General features: G+C 40.8%; 1 protein-coding gene across 1 annotated transcript in view; it reads right to left on the bottom strand.

Moving 5' to 3' along the window:
- The window catches only part of plcb3 (phospholipase C, beta 3 (phosphatidylinositol-specific)), an 81,720-nt gene extending 57,828 nt beyond the window's left edge, over positions 1–23,892 (bottom strand). Inside the window, exons 1-2 of the mRNA XM_034164163.1 lie at positions 23,247–23,892; positions 3,226–3,312 (exon numbers count right to left, since the gene is read on the bottom strand). Coding sequence (XP_034020054.1) covers positions 3,226–3,312; positions 23,247–23,345 — 186 coding nt within the window. The 5' untranslated portion in view covers positions 23,346–23,892. The remainder of the gene's footprint in view (positions 1–3,225; positions 3,313–23,246) is intronic.
- Positions 23,893–24,904: the final 1,012 nt, after the last annotated feature.

Here is a 24,904-nt window from a genome sequence, read left to right as displayed (position 1 = left end):
ATTTGATGCAGGTGTTAGTTTTGGGGATGAAAATTTACAGGGTGATTCCATAATTTATTCCTCAGAATTGAGTGATTCCATATTTTTTTTCTTCTGCTTGGTCTAAAAAAGTAACCGTTACTGACTGCCATTATTTTTTTTCCTGATTTTTTATAGTGTTTCTTAAAGCCAGAAAGTTGCCATTTGAAATGACTTTAGTTTTGTGTCATGTCTATGATCTGCTTTTTTCTACAAAATTAAACAACTGAATGAACATCCTCCGAGGCCGGTGATTCCATAATTATTGCCAGGGGTTGTATAAGCAGAGATAATACCGGCTGACTGGTCATTCTATACCGACAGAGCCAGGAGTAAAGAGAGTGAAGGTTGCGTGTGACAGGGAGATATGGGTGACAGGAGCGGGTTAATTGAGCTGCACCGACATGTCATTTGATCCAAGAGGCCTTACAAAATGTTCTAATCAGGTTAGCACCACAGAGAGCTACCCAGCAGACTGACTGAAGAACAGAAGGATTAAAGGGAGCAATCAGAGCTTGCAAACCCTGCAAAAATCTGTTCTCTACTGCTACAGACCCGCGTGTTCATTTGATACATGTATTGAACTGGATGCCCTTCCAACATCACATGGAGAATGGGGCACGGTATTAGATCTGCTGTGGCAACCCCGAACAAAAAGTGAGAAGCCAAAAGAAATTACAGACATCCGCCAGCTCTTCTCGTATGGAGTCAGTTACAGCTAACTATGATAAAGGCAATAAAGTTTGGCATTGAAAAACAAAACCTCAACTGAGAAAGAAAGAAAATATATATATATATATATATACACACACACACACAACAAAAATATAAACGCAACACTTTTGGTTTTGCTCCCATTTTCTATGAGATGAACTCAAAGATCTAAAACTTTTTCCACATACACAATATCACCATTTCCCTCAAATATTGTTCACAAACCAGTCTAAATCTGTGATAGTGAGCACTTCTCCTTTGCTGAGATAATCCATCCCACCTCACAGGTGTGCCATATCAAGATGATGATTAGACACCATAATTAGTGCACAGGTGTGCCTTAGACTGCCCACAATAAAAGGCCACTCTGAAAGGTGCAGTTTTATCACACAGCACAATGCCACAGATGTCGCAAGATTTGAGGGAGCGTGCAATTGGCATGCTGACAGCAGGAATGTCAACCAGAGCTGTTGCTCGTGTATTGAATGTTCATTTCTCTACCATAAGCCGTCTCCAAAGGCGTTTCAGAGAATTTGGCAGTACATCCAACCAGCCTCACAACCGCAGACCACGTGTAACCACACCAGCCCAGGACCTCCACATCCAGCATGTTCACCTCCAAGATCGTCTGAGACCAGCCACTCGGACAGCTACTGAAACAATCGGTTTGCATAACCAAAGAATTTCTGCACAAACTGTCAGAAACCGTCTCAGGGAAGCTCATCTGCATGCTCGTCGTCCTCATCGGGGTCTCGACCTGACTCCAGTTCGTCGTCGTAACCGACTAGAGTGAGCAAATGCTCACATTCGCTGGCGTTTGGCACGGAGAGGTGTTCTCTTCACGGATGAATCCCGGTTCACATTGTTCAGGGCAGATGGCAGACAGCGTGTGTGGCGTCGTGTGGGTGAGCGGTTTTCTGATGTCAATGTTGTGTATCGAGTGGCCCATGGTGGCGGTGGGGTTATGGTATGGGCAGGCGTCTGTTATGGACAAAGAACACAGGTGCATTTTATTGATGGCATTTTGAATGCACAGAGATACCGTGACGAGATCCTGAGGCCCATTGTTGTGCCATACATCCAAGAACATCACCTCATGTTGCAGCAGGATAATGCACGGCCCCATGTTGCAAGGATCTGTACACAATTCTTGGAAGCTGAAAATGTCCCAGTTCTTGCATGGCCGGCATACTCACCGGACATGTCACCCATTGAGCATGTTTGGGATGCTCTGGACCGGCGTATACGACAGCGTGTACCAGTTCCTGCCAATATCCAGCAACTTTGCACAGCCACTGAAGAGGAGTGGACCAACATTCCACAGGCCACAATTGACAACCTGATCAACTCTATGTGAAGGAGATGTGTTGCACTGCATGAGGCAAATGGTGGTCACACCAGATACTGACTGGTATCCCCCCCCCCCCAATAAAACAAAACTGCACCTTTCAGAGTGGCCTTTTATTGTGGGCAGTCTAAGGCACACCTGTGCACTAATCATGGTGTCTAATCAGCATCTTGGTATGGCACACCTGTGAGGTGGGATGGATTATCTCAGCAAAGGAGAAGTGCTCACTATCACAGATTTAGACTGGTTTGTGAACAATATTTGAGGGAAATGGTGATATTGTGTATGTGGAAAAAGTTTTAGATCTTTGAGTTCATCTCATACAAAATGGGAGCAAAACCAAAAGTGTTGCGTTTATATTTTTGTTGAGATATATATATATATATATATATATATATATATACCTATGGAATAAAATTCAGGCAGAATTGTCAACAAGTCTTTTTTCTCTTTGCGCAACTGGGCAAGAAGAACAAAGTTCACAAGACGCTGAGAGAAAGAGACAGAGCAGATTACGGTACTTAAACTGGCTTCAAAGAAGTTAGATTTGCATCTGCAAACAAAAACTTTGAACTTGAACAACAAAAGGCGGATTACTTTCCCATTCTAGGCCCACGGGGCCAGTGTTAATGTCAATTAATGTAAAATGATACAGAAAGCGAAGATGAGGAGAACCAAGATAAATGGTAAAGATTTCGTCTGATTTTTCTTTCTGTATATTATCCAACTCGGTCAATGTGATCATGAAATATTTACACTAATAGGAACCTGAAGATAAGGAGAAAATGGCAGGCATTAGGAACTGCAGATGGGTGGACTGAAAGTGATAGTGAAAGAATGGCCACAAAATTAGAAATAAGATGAAGTGATGGACTGGAGGAAACCACAATAAGACAGGGAGAAGAAACACTTAAGACGAAACGCTGAAATAGCTAGAAGAGGAATGAGTGTGGCACAGCTAAAATAAACAAGTGCATGCAATGTCCATATTGGCACTTATGTTGGTTGATTAAAAGCCCATTGTGGTCTGCTCTTGAGTGGCACGCCCTTGACTGGCCCATTTGTTTGTGTAGAAGGTATGTTACAAATGGACTTTGGGCAAAATAATGAATTTGGCCTCATTTAAGATCGTGTGTGTGTCTCACCAGGTTGGCACCGCCAGTCCAGTAAAGGAAAAATCCATCTGGGTCAACTTTCAGAGTCACCAAGGTGGGGGGTCCGCTGTTGGGCTCCTAGAAAACAATAGAAATGCAACGTTTTAAAAAGCTACTGCTTGGGATTAAAAGTGTCACAGTAAATCACGACCAAACAGCACAAGCCCCCAAAAAATAAGTGAGACTATGCATTCTGATTCACATCAACAGATTCTGATATTAAACAAATTAAATTGACATTTCTTTCAACCACAAATAACTGGAGATCTGTGAGTAAAGCTCATAAGTACATAACCTCTGGTGTGCCCAGTGTCACCAACTCCTCAGTAAGGAAAGTTGGTATTGGCTGTCCTAAAAGTCACTAAATGACGCCATCGCCTATTTTGCATAATTGGCCATGTGCACCTAATCGTTACTGATGCTGTACGAGAGAGGAATAATGTCGTAGGAGGGACAAAAAGTGAGTTAAAAACCCCCCAAATATATGTTTAGAATTACAAATTAACTTTCTTCTGTTAATCTTGGGCTTGGAACCGATCAAAGACCCAAAAGAGAGACAACGGCGTTACTAGGTGTTTGTTTGTTTGTTTTTTTAGTAGTAGTTTTTTTTTTCTTTGTTTGTTTTTACTTTAGTTTCTTAAGTCTGGTATTTAGTGCAGTAATTTATTTTTGAAAAAGAAAAAAATATCGGCCCAGAATCGATGGGACACATAGGCAGTTGGGACATTTATTTATTATTTCCTGTTCTGGTTTAATTTTGCATGTCAGTGAAAAAAAACACAGTACTTGGGTTTTATGAATAGAATTTTATGCTGCAAAAAATAAACATGCACATTCGCAAAGACGGAGGCGGAGACCAGCCTGTCTTGCGTCTGTGTGAGCCAATCAGAAGTGCTCACTAAGGAGCTCTCAGCCAATGAAATAGAGTCCCTCGCTGCTGGTTGTCTGCCTCCTTTTCTGAGAGTGCCTTGGCACAGGAGAGGGGACCCAGGCCCCACGGAAGCACCTGCTGGTCATTGACGAGCAATACCTGCTTTCAAAATCAGAGTCTCCAAAAGTCTACAATAACACCTGGAAAAGTTGCTCGATTTCTCGAGGGGTCTGAACAGTCACTAAATTTACTGACAAAGTTGCAAAATTGGCAGCACAGGGTGAACCAGACTACAGTATTTGCTGGCATGTATTACATACACCGGCAGTAAATCTTTTGTGATTAAACAAATCGGTCAACCTCTGTATGTGTAATTGATATGGTATTTAAAACTCGAGTGCCGGAGGCCCTGTTGGTTACCGGCTCAATTAAAGCCCAAGGCAAAATGGCCATCTTTGGCATTAAAAAAAAAATGGCTAACAAGGACATATATAACTCCTGAAATACTTCACCATATCTCTAATAATATTCCCGACACCTGCAATAAATGTGGTAACTTTAAAGGAACTCTTTTACACTGTCTTTGGGAATGTGCGACAATTCAGATTTTTTTGAAAAATGTAATTCAATGCCTAATGGAAATATTTAATATAAAGATTCCACTTTGTGCAAAATGATGTATATTAGGAATATATCCTGATGGCCTACTGCAAAAAAAACAAGTGAAACTATTGGATTTTGGACTTTTACAAGCTAGAAGAGTTATTGCTCTGAATTGGAAGAATACTGAAGCCCCTTCCCCAGGACAGTGGATTAAGGAACTTTCAGAATGTATAGGTCTTGAAAGACTGACATATATAGTCAAGGGTAAACGAAAAGATTTTGTTAAATTGTGGGAACCATATTTGAATATTATATCTATGAAATAGGAAATACAGAATTCATCTCTACATTATTATTATTATGCATTTTCCTTTTTGTTACTGCTGAATAGTGATATTTGAGTGGATCGTGATAGACTGCACAATGTAAGGTTTATATGTGCACAAGTATGGATGTGTGTGTGTGCGCGCATGTGAGTGTGTGTGAAATGTACTGTTCTTCTTGTATATTGACATGTTCATATTGTCAATTTTCCATATTGTTATATCTTTGCAAGAAAATTTAATAAAAATACTGGGAAAAAAAAATGGCCACCATTTCCAGACTAATAAATCTACGCAAATAATTTTGGGACGGGATCAATGTCAATGACCAATATTGTGCCCTTGTTAAATTTAAAGAAAGGTTGACAGTTTTTGAGAAAATTGGGTCGAAATACCCAAACTGGCTGTTTTCGGCATAAAAATGGCCACCATTTCCAAACAAACAAATCTATGACCATGATTTTTTTGATGTGAAATATGTCAACTACCCATATTATGCCCTTGACAAATTAGGAAAAAAAGTTTGTTTGAGATATTGCGATAAACAGATGACAAGGACTATGATGGACGCCGCGTCACAACATAGGGTTAGCGGCCTATCAGCTATAAAAATAAAAACTCCAATTATCTCCACTTGAAGATAACTGGCCAGAATTATCTTCTGTCATGCACATGCACCATATTGTGCACTACACCTGTGTGAAGGTTTACTGAAAATCACCACAAAGTTTAGGAGGACATAAACTTACAAATACAATATGATGCATCTGTTAAACACAAAAGTCCAATTATCTCCTCTTGAAGATGTTGGAGAGGGATTATTTTCCTTCATGCACACCTTCACATGGTGCACTACTTCTGTGTGAAGTGTCGCTGAAATCAATGTAGTATTTTAAGAGGAGTTGTAGTTATGAATGCACCAATTAAACAAAATTCAAATTATCTACCCTTAAAAGATGTCAGAGCACAACTATTTTTCTACAAGCACATCTTCACATGGCGTGTTACCATTGTGTGACATTTGGTTGAAATCCAAACTGCTTAGGAGGAGCTGCGCTTACAAGACTGACCATTTGGTTATCCAGGTCTAACAACTCAATAATACATTATAAAACTATATTTCACTCTACAAATTGGTGCACATCGAGCTAAAATGATAGTTCAAGCAAATCGGCAGAAAAGGAATTACACGTTACCAAAATGACAAAAAAAAATTCTCAAGTAGTAAAATATTTGTTGGTTCCAGCTTTTAAAAGACAACTAGCTATTTTTCTTAGCGTTATACTGCGATAGAATTTATCTCAGCTTTAGTTACTGATTCCACAAAACAAGCTATAACCTTGCAACCATGGACACAACGTTACACACTAATGATTACTCAACTAGTAGCCGTTAATCAATAACTGCGGCCATAAAAATGAAATGCTACATCATCTAGTGTTGCAAAACCTTGTCGTGGAAGCCAAAAGACACACCTCCACCTTCAGATGTAAGCTAGGATAAACACTTTGGACCATGAGCTCCATCATGAAACTGTATCATACCTGTACGTGTGAAGCTGAATAAATGATATTTAAAATAGCAATTTAAGACTCGCAGTCAGACCTTGTGGTGTAAAAGTGCACTACAGCGGCTGCCATCTGCAGAATGACCACGTGATGTTTTACGGCAAGTGGACACCATACAATTTGAAAATGACAGAGAGGAAAAGAACAGTGTACGCTTGTGTACACGTTTCGAGCAACAGCTGCTTTTGCTGCACCAAACCGCACAGCTTGGCCAGCATGAAGACCTTATTCATGTGCACCATAATGATGGTCGAGTACCCTGCATCAACATATGATTAACATACGCAAGATACCACGACCACAAAGCGTGCACTCATACAGCGACTGCCTTCGTAATTACAGTGATGGTCACGCTCTGTTCCAACAGACAAACGCGCTGCAGACACGACAGAACATGAGGGCAGTCATGCAGATTATACAGTATCACCAAAGAATGACTCATAGACATCATGGGCATAATCGCTGTCAGATCTGCTTTGGAAAACACACACAAAATTCCCCTATTACTCCCCGGCCCTCAAAAAAAAGCGAACAAGGAAAGCCTGAACACACAAATGAGATGATTTTACCAAATCAGACAGATAAGAGGTCTTTTACAAAAACTGAAATGTGCATCATAAATGTATGATCATTTGAATGCATTTAAATTCTGTATAAACAGGTGGAGAAAATAAATAATGGAAAGTTACCATGATGAAAAATGGGGCATGTTGGGAGGAAGACAAGGTGTGTTTTGTGACTGCAACTGAAAGAAATTTCTTGAAGAACAAACAATAAAGATCGTGCTGCTTTTTATAATTATAGAAACTGTGTTTATGTACTAAACATTCACAGGCATATTTACCATGTCATTTGAAAAAGTAAAAAGTGCACCTTTTCAATAATATTGTGTATTTAATGAGATGTTTATGCACATTTATTATGGAGTGAGCAGCTAATTTTCTGACATGGCAATATATCCTGTTGTCATGTCACCATATAAAAGTCGGTACAAGAAAGCGCTTTTTCACTGTGTGATTACCATCTTTAGGCTGCGCAGATACTAGACACCACAAATGTTGGGGAGGAACAGTTCCCTAGTTTCTAAAGCTACAGCCATGCTTCTGTTTTGTCTGGTTTAAGCTTACCTTTCAGGAACAGAAAAGAAAATACAATGCTATCTGGATATCGCAACTGCACAACCTGTCAACCTACATTTGGTGCAGACAGTTGGGCGTGGAGACACCTGAACTGAAATGTATAACTATGCATACTCTTGCTATGCCAAGTTAATATATATATATCTATCTCCTGCTGGCACAATCGATTCATTAAAAATGTAAACCAACATAATATTTAATCTATACTTGAGCTTAAACTGCAAAATTCAGAGTAATTGTTAGTCAAACATCTTTGGGATTGAAACTGTATCAGTGTGATGTTGCAGTTGTAACAAGGACTTTTATATGATCAGTGCAGTGGACATCTCCACACAAAGACACCAATCAGTATCATTTTCAGCAGTATTAATTCAGAAAAATAAAACCTGTGTGCGCAGTATACTCATTCTGACTGTTTCATCATTTAAAAAAGCAAACAATGCCGAGGCCAATGAAACAGACACAAAAAGATCATCAAAAATTATTTTTTTTTTAGAAATCACTACTTGAAAAATTGCAGAAATATGAAATCAGTACCATTAATTAATAGCAATTATGGTTATTTGGATAAACGATGACTGAGAACGTCAAGTCACACTAAAAAAACAGCTTAATAAATTTGTTTTAATTGGTAACACCTGAATGAATTAAGTTCTTTGAAATTAAGTGACTAACTTAATTTCAAAGAACTTAATTCAGGAGTTACCAATTGAAACAATTCAATTAAGTTGGTTCAACAATTGTCTTTTTTAAGTACAGTAATGTCCTTTTAAGATCACAGGTGGGCTAATTAGAGGATTATCTCCAGCAGGGTCACGCTCAGTTATTCATAAATGGAGGCTTTGTCTGTCACTGCTTCTTATAAGAAGAAGGAAGCCTGAAAGTTGCAGCCTGAACGATGCACATCAGGGTTCTCGCCAGCTCAGTTGAGCATAGGGAGCCCCTATATGGCGTGATTTAACCAGTATAGAGAGGCTTTTATGGTTTATTAAATGACATGTCGCATGCTATTTAATGCCCCGGTTAGAAACACAAAGTGGCCCTCAAAATGCAGGAAATAGTGTTTCAAAGAGTTATAAATTTCAAAATTTTCTCCCAGACCCTCCTACAATACTCGTGCTATGCAGTTACCCTCCATGCTGTGAAAAAAATCGTGGTGGGAACCCTGCATATGGCTAAACAAGGAGCAAACAGGATTAAATGCTTTTAAATATTGAACAATAACATTTTCCAAACCAAGAATTTCCATTCAGGTAACGGGACATGTTAGTTGTAGTCAATACATTTAACATGAAATAACCTTGTACATGTTGTATGTGCACCTTTATGTTTTAACATATCAAAGAATTTAACTAACGATATTATTTGTATAGTCTCATTTAGAAGAATGAAATAAATGAAAATTGGAAAATCAAAAATCATGACTTTTTAAAAAAAAAAAATCAATTTCTTTATCTGCTGTGAAAGCTCTGCATTTATGGGCTACCCTGCACACATATGGTTTGCTTACCATACACCCACATGAGAGTGGGTGAGTGGACCTCATTCCACTCTCTAATTAACCAACATGTAGAAACATCTTTCTGTCAGTTGCCCCCTTCAGTTATTACGTTTTCCTCCCTAATTGGCTGAACTCCTCCTATTTTCAGACCCCCTCCAGATGCAGTGACCCTTTCACAAACAACAAACACTGCAATAAAAACACTCACCTATTGAAGAGACCACCCTCTGACATTCGAGCCCAACACCTGCTAATGATCCCCTCTCGGAGCCCCACGCTGTTACAGATACAAACAGAATAACAAGGCTTTTGCATTCTTCCCTCAGTACAGTGTGTCACAAAATGCCAAGCAGAAGAAAGAGATCAATGGCAAACTGACTGAAGTGGTTGCTCCAAGCGCACCTTCAATCAGCCACATAGTGTATGTGCACGTGGGCCTGTTATAGAGAGAAACAGGGTTAAGTCCCCCTGACACTTGCACAACTTTGCTGCACGCACTTGCACGCCCTGTGTCATGCAGGACAGTAAACTCGTCTTTAACGGGTGTAGACGGAATGCAAGAGGGGCATAGGTGTGGGCAATTGCGCAAAGCGAATTTTGAAATGTTCCAAAAAATCTTTCACACATAAATGTCGTGCAATGTTGTGTGATCTACTCGCCAAGGCTGCATGCAGCTCGTCAAGTCGCGTAAAGAAGAAGTGAACAGTGTGAGTGGTGCGCTGCATCAGAGCGCAGTTTGTCTGAACGATTACAACGAGATATTAAATCTATAATAAACATACTTTAACAACTGCACACAAGAAGGAAAGAACATGCAACTGTTTTACCAAGCCATGACAATGTAAACATAAATAATTACCTTTTCAGACAGCTCCAAATACTTTCTCCAGCTCATTCAGCACGCATGCATGAACAGCTCCGGCTGGAGCAGTTCTCTGTGATTGAGGAAGCAATTAGAGCAGTTTTCAGCAGCCAACTTGCAGAGAAAATGATTAATCCACTACGAAATAATTATTTTATATACGCAGTGTCCAACGCTCAGTGCGTAGCAGTCAGTGGAACAAAGCACAGCATCCAGCTGGGAGCACAGCGGATTGGATCGTCACGACAACGTGCGTGCAAGTGCACGGCTCAAGTGTCAGCGCACCTAAACTAAGAAGTGGCTGCTTCAAGCGCATTTTGATCAGCCACATAGTGTATGTAAACGTGGGCCTGTTATAGAGAGAAACAGGGTTAGTGTGACAAGGAAAAAGGAGCTAATGTGCAAGCTGTACTTGAAATGAAAGCAGCCAACCTTCAGAAGGCAGTGTAGCAGAAAAATAATGGTAACTAAAGAACATTATGAACATTTGAAAGAGAAATATTTGCAACTGCAAGAATACTTTGTGTGCACGTCTCTGCCAAATGCCAAAACATCAAAAGATGCAAATCAAAAAATAAATAACACGTCCTGTACTTTTTTGCATCACACCTGAAAAATAGCTCTATTACCATAAAATGAACTCATGAATTAAAGAACTTCTCGTGAGAGTGTCAAATGTTCATTTTTCGATTTCATCAAGCTGCCCTTTAACCAAATGTGCCCACCTGCTCTTCAACCACTCCAAAATTTAAGGGAAGAGGGGATCATATAAAAGACAGATACATGTGTATAAATATGTACACACGAGGAGACGGAGGAGTTGTCCAGATGTCAGACCCACACTTCACATGTGGCTGTGGTTGACCTTACACCTCTCCCTCTCATCCATCCCTTGTTTCTCACCACTCTGCCAGCACAGTTTCTCAACATACGGTTCAAACCAGTGTTTGGAAAAAAGAAAAAAAAAAAATAGCTTGCATTTTTTTTTTTTTTTTTTTTTTATTGTGTAGCTACACAAGCCAAACTGCTCGCGTCTTTGGACATCAAACCAAAAGGTCAAATCAGTTTCCAGCTACATTCATACAAGTTAAACGCATCCAAGGGTTTCAGTGTATGATTTGAACAACTTTAATATCAATCAAATGTGACCAAAGTTCAAGGTCTCACTCTTGCTTCTGACCAAGTGTGGTCCAGATAACAGCAACAAGAACTTAAAGTCTTGTCGAGGTTCTCAGTGATGTGGACTCCAAGAAGTTCAACGCTGGGGACACTCTCCATTTCAACCCCACTGACCCGGAGAAGTGGCTGCAGCTTTTGAGTGTCTACTGAAGTCCATGATAAACTTCATGTTGTGTACATTGAGGACAACATTGTTGGAGGTGCACTATGATGTTAGGTGCAGGGTGTCAGCTCGTTGCTGTTGGTGATTTTGTCTACAACTGCGGTGTTGTCCATAAACTGTATTAAATTTGAGTAGTGAACAAGCAGGCAGTGAGTAAAGATGGCGTAAAGGCCCAAGCTCAGGACAGTCTTGAGTGAAATCTGTGCTGAAGATCAGGGTGGAAGAGATGCAGCCGCCAAACCCAACAACCTTAGGTCTGATGGTCAGGAAGTCCAGGGTCCAATTACAGAGCAAATCATTAAGTCCAAGGAAGAGGAGTTTTATGGTGACCATTGATGGGATAAGCGTGCTAAATGCAGAGCTGTGATCAATGAACAATAAACAGCTGTTCGCATTTTTATGATGCAGATTGGTTACGGTAAAGTGCTAATGGGACAGTACGCAAACTGATCTGGGTCAATGTGGGTGATGATTTCTTGAGGATGGGTGGAAAGACAGGTGGTCTTGTGGCATGTGGGGACTCTGGACTAGGAAAGTGATAGTGAGAGGTTAAATATTGTAGTAAAAATTAATGACTGGGGCGAGTCTTTATTCACACGTAAAACAGATGAGATGCGCCATGACTGCACCACGCGGCACTGAGTTGAGCACACGCTGCGTCAATGCAGGAGATCAGAGTGAGATCCGGATGGGTGTCTATGGGTGGAGGTACTATGCTGCTTGGCTCAGTGCATGGTTGGTGGTGGCGCACAACTCTGTGTCCAAGTTGTCTACAGAGCATGGAGAAAGTTAATCCGAGATATCAAGACTTTGTACAAGTAAAGTATGTAAAAGGCACTCCTGTCATAATCTGTTGACATTGTACACCAATTCAGTGAGCGTCACTCAACCCTACGATGGGCAATTCCCAATGAAGCCATCCTGGTATGTTGTTTGCCCAGGAGCTTTTCTGTGAGCTTTCTCCAAGTAGTGACTCTCTGATCCTGATGTTGATGATACTGGCATCTGATCCTCTGGATGGATGGAGGTTTTAGTGGACGCGTCATAATTATCTGTTAAAGCTGGTGAAAAGATTAAATTCACCTGGGAGATAGGCAAAGTGGACAATGGAGCCGGTAGTGGAATGTTTTGTAAAGCAATGGTGTGAATGCCAGGATATACACTCAGAGGACAACGGATGAAGTCAATGAGTACATCGTCCTTCATTCATAGGGTGTAACTGCAAATGGCTGTTTGAACGCCCTTTTGAGGTTGGATCTATTTGTGCTATTTCTGGTTTGGAGAAGTTGTGATCTATTGTTTGATGTGACAGCCAGGTAACACAGTGGAGTCATGTTCCTTATTGCAAACAAGAACCATCCAGAGCAGAAAGTGTAAAAACGCTCCAGTCAGATGATGTCAAACGAGTCCGGGTGTTCAGAAACAACTCCCGCTGGCCAAACTTCAGTTGTCTTAATTGTTGACATTAATACACAAACCTGCTCCCTCCTCTAATTATGCCGACTGTAGCGTTGAGTAGTATGACAAAAATATGTATCATGGTGATTTTTTTATGATTCCGATGACTTCACAGTATTTTTTAAATTTAATTAATTTTTAATGTATTTATTATAGATAATCTTTCCCTATTGGTTATCAAGAAAAATACAAACAAATGCAGGAGTCCTGTAACAATGTATTTTTTTCTCTCAACCATCTTCAGTCAAAGTCAGTAAATAAATGACAAAAAATTAAGAAATCTATTTTCTATTTGTAAAATTTACATTAAATCAATACAATCTCATATGGTGAGATCATAATATAGTCCACAATGCATTCTAATAATCCTAACCTGATTTTCATCATATTAATTCCTCTTTTAACATTAACAATTAAGCATTTGTATTGGCAATATGCAGCTGGATGGACGACACTGTAAAAACAGTTGAATGTACTCAGATGCACTTGGGGGGGGGGGGGGGGGGGGAATCATTCAAACCGCATCCTTAGCAAGTTAAAACTGAACCATTTTGGCAATTTTTCAAGCACAGTTCATCCACAAAACTATTTGCACAAAATAAGCCATTTTCCATTGACCAACTGAAAGAGAAGATGATGACGATAATAACTGAAGACACTTAATATATTCAAACTACCTACTCCATGTTTAACACCTTGACTAAAGCCAAGAGCAGCATTAAAATGTCTCTGGAAGTCCTCAAAACGCAAAGAAGCAAACCTCACCAAATGTAGTCAAAAACCCAAAAATGTAACAATTTATGGACCCCATGCCTTGACAAAGCTACAACATGAAGTGAAGCCAACATGTCGTCTTCCCAAAAACTGCAACCTGTCCACAATATGTGAGTGCAAGTAAATTTTACAAGCACTGGTTTCACAGTGTTGGGACAATGTTAAAATAAATGAAGTGCATGTTTCAATACAAATGCTTAAAGAGATACAGTACAGTAGTGTTCAGAATAATAGTAGTGCTATGTGACTAAAAAGATGAATCCAGGTTTTGAGTATATTTCTTATTGTTACATGGGAAACAAGGTACCAGTAGATTCAGTAGATTCTCACAAATCCAACAAGACCAAGCATTCATGATATGCACACTCTTAAGGCTATGAAATTGGGCTATTAGTAAAAAAAAAAGTAGAAAAAGGGGTGTTCACAATAATAGTAGAGTGGCATTCAGTCAGTGAGCTCGTCAATTTTGTGGAACAAACAGGTGTGAATCAGGTGTCCCCTATTTAAGGATGAAGCCAGCACCTGTTGAACATGCTTTTCTCTTTGAAAGCCTGAGGAAAATGGGACGTTCAAGACATTGTTCAGAAGAACAGCGTAGTTTGATTAAAAAGTTGATTGGAGAGGGGAAAACTTATACACAGGTGCAAAAAATTATAGGCTGTTCATCTACAATAATCTCCAATGCTTTAAAATGGACAAAAAAAAAAAAAAAAGAGACGCGTGGAAGAAAACGGAAAACAACCATCAAAATGGATAGAAGAATAACCAGAATGGCAAAGGCTCACCCATTGATCAGCTCCAGGATGATCAAAGACAGTCTGGAATTACCTGTAAGTGCTGTGACAGTTAGAAGACGCCTGTGTGAAGCTAATTTATTTGCAAGAATCCCCCGCAAAGTCCCTCTGTTAAATAAAAGACGTGCAGAAGAGGTTACAATTTGCCAAAGAACACATCAACTGGCCTAAAGAGAAATGGAGGAATATTTTGTGGACTGATGAGAGTAAAATTGTTCTTTTTGGGTCCAAGGGCCGCAGACAGTTTGTGAGATGACCCCCAAACTCTGAATTCAAGCCACAGTTCACAGTGAAGACAGTGAAGCATGGTGGTGCAAGCATCATGATATGGGCATGTTTCTCCTACTATGGTGTTGGGCCTATATATCGCATACCAGGTATCATGGATCAGTTTGGATATGTCAAAATACTTGAAGAGGTCATGTTGCCTTATGCTGAAGAGGACATGCCCTTGAAATGGGTGTTTCAACAAGACAATGACCCCAAGCACACTAGTAAACGAGCAAAATCTTGGTTCCAAACCAACAAAATTAATGTTTTGGAGTGGCCTGCCCAATCCCTGGACCTAAATCCAATTGAAAACTTGTGGGGTGACATCAAAAAAGCTGTTTCTGAAGCAAATCCAAGAAATGTGAATGAATTGTGGAATGTTGTTAAAGAATCTTGGAATGGAATAACAGCTGAAAGGTGCCACAAGTTGGCTGACTCCATGCCTCGCAGATGTGACAAAATCATGAAAAACTGTGGTTATACAACTAAATACTAGTTTAGTGATTCACAGGATTGCTAAAAAAGCAGTTTGAACATAATAGTTTCGAGTTTGTAGCATCAACAGCAGATGCTACTATTATTGTGAACACCCCCTTTTCTACTTTTTACTAATAGTCAAATTTCATAGCCTTAAGAGTGTGCATATCATGAATGCTTGGTCTTGTTGGATTTGTGAGAATCTACTGGTACCTTGTTTCCCATGTAACAATAAGAAATATACTCAAAACGTCTTTTTAGTCACATAGCACTACTATTATTCTGAACACTACTGTACATGTTTCACAGAGGGAAGACAAAGTGTTTGAACAGCAGGTGCTGACATTATCCAGCTGCCTCGGACCTGAAAACACTCCAGAAGGGAGGTGAATGTTCAAGTTGTGCGTAAATGCAGTTTTTAAAGCCGTGCATGCATCATAAAGACGTCACTGACGGACCGTCACGCTGTAAACAAGACGTCTGACTCACTTGGTCTAATTAGTTGTTTGGGAGGAATTTTAACTAAATTCCTTGTTGGAATCCAACTAAATTGAATTGCCGCCGGGCTACACAGGGTTGGAGCTGGGGGGGGGGGGGGGGTACTCAGCTCCGGAGCTCGCAACAAGCTCTGACAGGAAGTCATTCAACACGAAGCACACACCAGAACAAAACAACCACACGAGGCGCGCGCACAAGAAGACAAGGCAAAGCGCCGAAGAAAGAGGATCAATGTGGAGCGCATTCCAATCTCCCTCGCCGGCGTGCATGCCGACATGAAACTGTCATTTGATGAGCCTGCAGTTGAAAGAAGTTTAGATGTGAGGAAGATTCTCCAAACCAATAAAAACAGAGGCAGAGAGGAAAGCAGCCACACACACACACACACACACACACACACACACACACACACACACACACACACACACACACACACACACACACACACACACACACACACACACACCAGGACAGACAGGAGGAATGAGCGAAACAACACAAACAGAGAGACGGCGTATGGAAGTAAGGGGAAAGACGGGGGGTAGATGAGGTCAAAAGTGGGGTTTGTCATGTAAACAAACTGCACAGCCCTTTGGCGCTTTGTGTATTCCCCGTTTTATTTGATTTTTTTTTTTTTAACAAAATCCTTAAAGGAACACGCAAAGATTTTTGTTGGACAGCTGCTTGTCCCCGAACACAAACAGGCACTAAAATAATCCATGTGTCCCCGGTCGATGCGTCGGGCCATGTGAAAACTTCTGGATTTATTATGTAGTTCAGAAAACAATGCGCTCCGTCATCTGCACATACAACTCCAAAACAAGGGCCTGTGGAAAGAAAATAACTAGTTTTATTTCTTAAGTTTTGCTCAGTTTAATTTTGATTAAAATAGCACTGAACACAATAAAAATAAGAATCCATTGAAAGAATAACCTTTTTTGTTGAACTCATTTAAAAAAAAAAAGTGAAAGGAATGAAATGGCTTGAAAATGGTGTACTGGTTTATAGTCTTTCCAGAACATGTCACCAAATTTAAAGAAAAGAAAAAAAAAAAAAAAAATGATGCGCTTAGAGCAGACCTGGGCAAACTGCGGCCCGAGGGCCACATGCGGCCCGTTGCATGTCTCTGTCCGGCCCACATGAGGTCTGTGATTATTATTACATATATTAAAAATGTCAAGCTTGTGTGTTGCAAATCATTAGAGAGGTTTATTTAGGTATATTTAAATATCTACATATTACAATAATAAAAATTACCTATAAAATCTATTAAACAGGTAATTTTTTTGTAAAATTTGTAATGGGAGACAGCCGAGTTATCAATGGTGTGGCCCTCGGACATAATTCAGGTTCCCTATGTGGCCCCTTGTAAAAATTAATTGCCCACCCCTGGCTTAGAGTATGTGATGGAAGCCATTTATGGTTTTTGGTATATTACATATGAATGAGTGCTCATAAAAATAACCTTCAGAGACTATTAAATGAACTCTTAGTCTGTGTTCTAACATTTTTTTCTCCATTCAAAAGTCAGTAAGCTCTGTGTATCATTTAACATGATTCTTTAAGATAAAAATGCACTTAAATAGCAACTGAACAGCTCAAATCGAGGCTTGGGTTTCCCCGTGTGCCTTCTGGAAAACTGCAGCTTAGAGCCCGACTGATATGGATTTTTTGAGGCAGATGCCGATAAAGATATTTGGATGAAAAAATGACGATAAACGATAAATCGGCTGATTTGCTGATAGCCGATAAATCAGCCGATTTTTTTTTTTAATGAATAAAGTGTTCTTTTTTGGACCCTTAACAAAAAAGGTATGAGCTAAAAGCTGAAGCTTTGTCCTCATATTGATTAACTTTATAACAGAGAAGAATTTTCAAGTTCAAAAAATGCAATCAAGAATTAAACCTTTGTGAAATTAGCAAATACATATCCTTAAAAAGACTTGTGAAATACATCTGATCTTGCACCTCTTGTTGCTGCAACTTAGATATAGGTTCAGGATAAGGATATAGATCCTTATAAACTTACTTGTATGGTTTTGTCAGCCGATCAGTGCAGTGTGACGGCAAACTACGGGGGCCGGTGATGAACGCATTTAAGCAGGGGCGTAAGCAGCTCTCAGTTCAATGGAGTCAGCGCTCCATCTACTGGACAAACAGTGCAAAGACATTTTACATTGCCGACACAAACATTATTTCGGTAACTGTCCTGTTTATGAGAAATTATTGGCGTTCTATTGGCAAAATTTCGGCTGATAGTGAGTACTTTGAAAAAGGCTTATATCGGCCGATAATATCGGCCGGCCGATATATCGGTCGGACTCTACTGCAGCTTAAATTTTGTCCCTTCTTTTTTTATTAAACTCTGTTTCACTCCACCATAAAGCTCTACATGGTGGCGCAACACACAAAAGTTGCACAATGCAAAGTTTCTTGAAGTCAGAGTTCCCCATGGGTGTCCTGGTGGCTTCCCTCACGCATCTCCTTCTTGCACAGCCACTTCGATTTTGAGATCAGCAGACTGAGATTTTCCATACAGAAACCACTTCTAATATTTTTTAGTGATTTACATAAATAAAATAGAAGACATTCAATGAATTGGAAATGTTCATGTATCCATACCGACTTATCTAAAGAAAACTGTCTGTAAAAATTATTTTTATAAACAATAGTACTTAAAGACTGAACATTGAGGGTGTACAGTGTATATACGCTAGGGCTGAAACAATTAATCGAGTAATTCTGAATAATCTGATTACAAAAAAATGTTTAAAGCTGTAGTACATATGCCAGGCCTGTAGGGGACACTGTAACGCTCCCACAAAAACAGAAGAAGACCATAAAGCATGCACACCTCTGCAGATGAAGCAAAAGGATGCGCACTTTAAACGAATCATGTTTAACTATTCCAAAAAAAGGCCTATATTCAGATTTGACAAGAGTTTTTTTTAAATCAACAGGCTGTAGTTATTTTATCAGTGCAGCTGTTGTGGAAACGCTGAACTCCACAGCCGTTTTTCAAAGGCTTTGTTATTCGCCAAGTATCCACAGAAAACAAGGAATCTGACTTCGGTTTGAGCTGCACTCTCTGTACGGCATGTAAAAATATACACTAAACACTGAATAAATCACAGCAATAAAAAGTGCAAATTAAATGTGCAATAAGAGGAAAAAAAAAAAAGTCCTGTCCGCAGACTGAAGAGTTCACAGACCGCCTGGGCTTGGGGTTTGGAAAAGCTCCAGAACTCAATAATGCGAAAAAATAAATAATCACCTGGGAAAACAGAGAGAGGGAATACCTTAAACTTAAACGGTGACATTGTTCCATTGCACAGTGAGAGCCCTGCCACTACTGATATTGTTTAAAAACATTAAAGTACTTTTTATCCAATTACTCGATTAATCTGTAAAATAATTGATAGAATACTTGATTCCAAAAATATTCGATAGCTGCAGCCCTAGTGTACACCCACTCATCTTCAACCACTTATCCAGGACCAGGACGCGGGTCAGCATACACCAACATCTGCAATTCCTAAATTATTAATGTAGCATTTTTGTTCAACCCCTTGAAGTAAAGCTGGAAGTCTGCACTACAAGCACCTTGATTGTTTCATTTCAACTCCACTGTGGTAGTGTAAAGACAAAAGCACAAAAATTACACTGTCCAAATATTTGAGGACATGGCTACAAATATCTTCACAGAAAAATCTACACTACTCGACACAGGTTAAAAAAAAAATAAATAACATGACAGGCAGAAGTGGGCACATTAACCCACCCTTCATGTTTATGTACCCATTACTACAGACGGACACCTTACAAGGACCAGCATGCACTGCACTCGGTGACATCCAAGATAGATCGTATGAGGCTGTGTGTGTGTGTGTCTGTCTGTCTGTCTGTCTGTCTGTCTGTCTGTCTGTCTGTCTGTCTGTCTGTCTGTCACAGCCTCGTATGAGCTGCAGGAGCCGGCTATGATGTTGACATGTAATTACATGTGGTGTGGGGGCATGGTGTTAGTCAGCCGTGCTGCTTGTGTTGACTCAACAACAGTGGAACAGCTGATGGCATGGACACAAAGTGCGCGTACAACCTGCCACTGTGCCAATTAAGGGACCTCAAAGAACTAAGTGAACAATAGCATTCGAGTCTCCTCCTTTCATTTAACAATATACCGAGCTGTGGCAGGTTTGAATGAAAATAGGAGCACGCATACTCGTACCTCCACCAACGGCCAACAGGATTCTGTGATCTGATCACTTATTTTGAATCTTGATCAGTAAGCTTTAATCCCCATCACCAAGCTTTGTTTTTAACCACCGCTCAGTTATTTCAGTAAGGTTCAACTGACTTGCTACTTCTATACTGACCTAGGGCCGGGTACCGAACTTTGGTTCTTTTATGGCACTGACCGAAATGCTTCAGTAGTACCGAGTATCGAATCATCCTCGTCTTACGGTGCCGAGTTTCAGTACTCAGAGGTTAATCACGTGCAAGAAGAGCGGTCAGCAGTCCTCCTGTCGACGTTACAGAGCACAAGCAGCCTGATTCTCCACTTCAACTGCAACTTAATACGTGCATCGTTTTGAAGCTTGAAGCAATGAGACACTGTTCCAACCCGCTGCTTCGGCTCTTTGCTTCACTGCCTTTCAGAAGCGGCAAATCTGCTTCTTAACCCCTCTCAGAGCCATTAAAATATGTGCAGATTAAAGTCACTAACTGGGACCCCTGTCTTGTTGCAAGAAAGAAACATTCCGTTCAAACAGCTCCAAATGCTGCGCGGCTTTCTGCCGAGCGAGTCACGTTAGAAAGATAGAGTCCAGTCGGAATTAATAACTTCAAAGCGAATCGCCGTTTAAATCAAATGACATCTCTTTTCAAACGTTGTAATACAAAGAATAAACTGCAATCAATCAAAAGTGTTTTTTTTTTCCCTCCCAAAATGAGACGTTGTGCGCCGACATGCAGCCAGCTGAGCTCAGCTCAGATCTATGGAGAGACATTCAAGCCAAAATGTCTGAAAGGAAATGCTTTGAGTGTTTTCAAGTGTTCTTTTGCACTGGAAATCATTTGTTGCTTATTTCTTCTGTAAGAAAACTGCTTGGAGTGAAAAATTACCAAAGCAACTTGTACTGTGTGTAATGCAATTTTCTTTTTGTTAGAATTGATTTTATAAAATTGATATAAAAAAAAGTATCGTTTGAGAACCGGTAAGGAAATTGGTACCGGTATAGAAAATTTTTGATTGATACCTAGCCCTATACTGACCTAACCGTTATTTGCTTACAATTACGGTGGCTTAGTGGTTAACACTGTTGCCTCACAGCAAGAAGGTGGCTTTTCTGTGTGGAGTTTGCATGTTCTCCCCGTGTTTGTGTGGGTTTCCTCCGGGTGCTCCGGCTTCCTCCCACATCTAAAGACTTGCAGGTTAGGTGGATTGGAAACTTAATAACTGTCCAGGTCTCCCTTGTAAAAGAGATTTCAATCTCAATGGGGCTAACCTAGTTAAATAAAGGTTAAATTTAATTTACGAGATTTTCCTCTGATCAAACACTGAAGGCACTATCGTCACCTTAATATGGATCTACACCACAATGTAATCAGCTGTTCCCTGGGTACGTTTGTTACAAATTTGACTCAAATCGGGGGCATGTCTTTTTGAAATACCCCGCAGACCAAAAGTAAGAGACAAACGGTAACAAAAGCAGAACCTTCTTAGTGAAGGTCATACACACTTCCCAAGGCCAAGTATTCATTATGAACACAATAAACCACAAGTCAGCTGACGAAGCTCAAATGCATGTTGTTGCTTCAGGACGTAATGTGATGGCATGAACTAGCAGAGTAAATCTATATCTATGCATCCATTTTCTAAACAATAATTCGTTGAGCCTGCATGTCTATTAAAGTGGATGGAAGCTGGAGTACACATAGGGAACTCAAGGAAACAAGGGGAGAACATGCAAACGCCACACAGAAAGGGCCAAGTCAGAAGCAAATCTGGGACCTTCTCACTTTGAGCCAATCATGCACAAGTCTTGAGTGAACAATGCCATAAAAACGAAGACAGGTGTAAAGAAATAAGTTTAATTTTTTTTACAACCTTAATCACACTAAAATGTTGACAATCAGACCCCTGAAGGCACTCCTCACTAATCTGCATGAGAGAAATCAAGTCTGAAAACCAATATAGCACCTTCAGTGTAACATGAAATGAACTTTAGAACACTGCTTTTACAAATTCTAAAACTCAACAGTGACTGTATTGAAACGTTCTTTCCTTTCATGATTACTATTTGTCGTGTGACACACGTGGTAAACACAGTGACTGGATTCATCTTCCAACACAAGGTGCAGGGTTTGTATAAATCAGTCGTAAAGTAAGTCCCTTTAGGTTCTCCCTTGATTGACTTGGGGTCGCAAATGCAAGGTGGATCTGCATGTTGATTTGGCAGAGGTTTTACACCAGATGCCCTTTCTGACGCAACTCCACCTTACAAGAAGAGGTGGGTAGGGGTGAGTTTGAACTAGGAACCTTCTGCACTGGAAACTAGCACACATAACCATTTGGGCACAACCCCTGCATGTATAAATCAGTAGTAGATTGAGGGGGAAAATGCAGTACATCCAGCTGGCCAAACTTCTTCAACCTGTTGCACCAGAGATTATTACTGCGCAGGTATTTTTCTTACATGGTGGATTTTTAGGTTGCATCAGTGTGTAAAGATGTAAAGAACATATCCTTTAATTTTTTTCAATGTCAAAACATGGTTGCCCATAACCATAATTCCTTCAGTGAAAGTAGAACTCATTTATCTCCTGTGGACATGTGCGTGCTCACGTTCAATTCCGGTGTAAATCCAGGACAGACATTCAGAGGAAGATGAGGGACTGTAGCAGTACCTCAGTTAATCATTGATGACCACAGACACACGCCTACTAGCAGATTGCAGAGCGGCCCTGCACTCTGTCTCAGTAAACCCAAACACACACACACACACACACACTATGATCACTGACACCCTGCAGCAAGGCACATGTCAGGGTTGCCAGGCATGCTGCTGCAGAAATACGCGGAAGAATTTTCTTCTCTTTTAGGTGCATCGCCTTGATTTAAAGCTTTGCAGAGGTCATAAGACGTTTTAAACACCTTAAAGTAAAGCCATATGCAGACGGTGTTGCAATTTACACAAACCTCTCCAGTAGGCGCTTAAACAGGTGTTTTCTCCTGTAATCCACAGGGAAAGGAGGAGAAAGAAGAGAAAACGGGGAGGAGTGGAAGTTAAAAGGATTTCTGAGCTGAATCGGAGCACAGAGCAAAACCGGTTGGACCAGAATTCAACGCGACGTGATCTATATCACAGGGGAGCTTTCTGAACAACAAAGTCCACGCAGGACAGAGTGAGGACAACACCTGCGAGAATTACCCAACTAACGTGTCACATGTTTCCAAACACAAGTCGGATTTACGAGTTTTTCTACCTTTAGAACAGCTCTGATTGTGTGCATTAGAAGTTTGGTTCTCTCACCTCGTCCCATTTGATGAACTTGCCACCTTTCTTCAGCGCCTCGTGGACGGACACGGGTTTGAGCTGCAGAGCGTGGACGCCCGGCTTGGCCCCGGCCATGTTGCCCGGGTGCCAACGCCTAAAGCCCGGCTACAGCGAGCAGCTCTCCTCTGGGAGACACCAACCGCTTCGTCCTTCCGCCACTCCGCAGCTTTTTCCGGGGAGAGGGTTAAGTCGGCCTTTCAGCGGCGGGAGAAAGTTTTCAACAACCCCAAGAAGACAGCGGAGAGGAGAAACACGAAGGAGGAGGAGGGGGACGCCGTCTTGTCCGCGTCCCCGCGGCGGCGCGCGCGCCTCTATAATTCCGCCTTTTCTTAATGAGTTTTGATTCACACGCTTGTTGATTTTTGCTGAGTCATGACTCCCAACCGGTCTCCCCCTTCTCTCTCTCTCTCGGTCCTCTACCAACTTTCTCCGCTTCTTCCCCCTCTTGTTGTCTCGTTTCTTTTCTCCTCCGCCTCCTCTTCTCCTGCCTGCATGTCTGTAAGGAGGAAAAAAAAAAAAAAAAAAAGTTCCGACACACAGAAAAAGAGGGAGGACAGACAGCGCCGAGTGAATGAGGAATAAGAGGAGGGGACAGGATGAGATAAAAGGGGTGTGTCTGACTCCACCGGATCCAATCGGGGGGGGGGTCGCAAGTCATTTCACACACGCAAATCCTTCCTCTCACATTCTATAGGAGAGAACGTACATTAGAGGTGGGCGGATCGATCCTAATATCGATAATATCGATGCCAACGCTGGCATTGCTATTACCACAATAACATGCTTTTGGAGGGCGGTATCTATTTTCAGAGGCCCGACGTCCATGCCCAGTCGCCCAAAATGACAGCGATTCGCCCGAGTTAGACGAGGATGGACGGAGGGACTCAGAAAAATGCATACCGCAGGACAACAGCATGTTATTTGCATTATTATCACTTTTTACTGAGATACACAACACGTAACACATGCATAAAAAGTTGGCTCACGTTTGTCGTGTCTCGCGCTGCTCTCCCTCATCAAGCTGGCTGCTTTAGCTGGATCATTGTTGTACTATCCATGAGAAAATCATCCGGAATATCCATATTGGGACCAAAACACACTTCTCACCTTTTCAACTTTTCCTCTGCGGACAGTTCTTTTTTTTTTTTACTCTGCGGACAGTTCTTGGGCTGTGCGCTATGATGTCATTTGTTTACGCACAGAGGGCGGGTATAGCCAGATACCGTCGACGTAAATCTATGATACCAGCCCAGCAACGCCTTGGTAAAGTGATAATAATAATACAATAACATGCTTTTGGAGGGCGGTATGCATTTTTAGAGGCCCGACGTTCACGCCCAGTCACCCAAAATGATAGATATTTGCCCGAGTTAGACGAGTCCTGCACTACCCTAACATACTTCTCTGCCACTCCAGACTCTCTCATATAATACCACAACTCTTCTCATGGCACCCTGTCATAAGTTTTCTCTAAATTCACAATATAACTCCTTCTGGCCTTCTCTGTACTTTGCCATCAGTATTCTCTGAGCAAACATTGCATCTGTAGTGCTCTTTCTTGGCATGAAACCATACTGCTGCTCACAGATCTATAGTAGTTTTCTAAATCTAGCTTCTATGACTCTTTCCCATAA

The sequence above is a fragment of the Thalassophryne amazonica genome, chromosome 23 (genome assembly GCF_902500255.1).
Source record: "Thalassophryne amazonica chromosome 23, fThaAma1.1, whole genome shotgun sequence".
Taxonomy (NCBI): domain Eukaryota; kingdom Metazoa; phylum Chordata; class Actinopteri; order Batrachoidiformes; family Batrachoididae; genus Thalassophryne; species Thalassophryne amazonica.
This window is presented reverse-complemented; position numbering and strand designations above follow the sequence as displayed.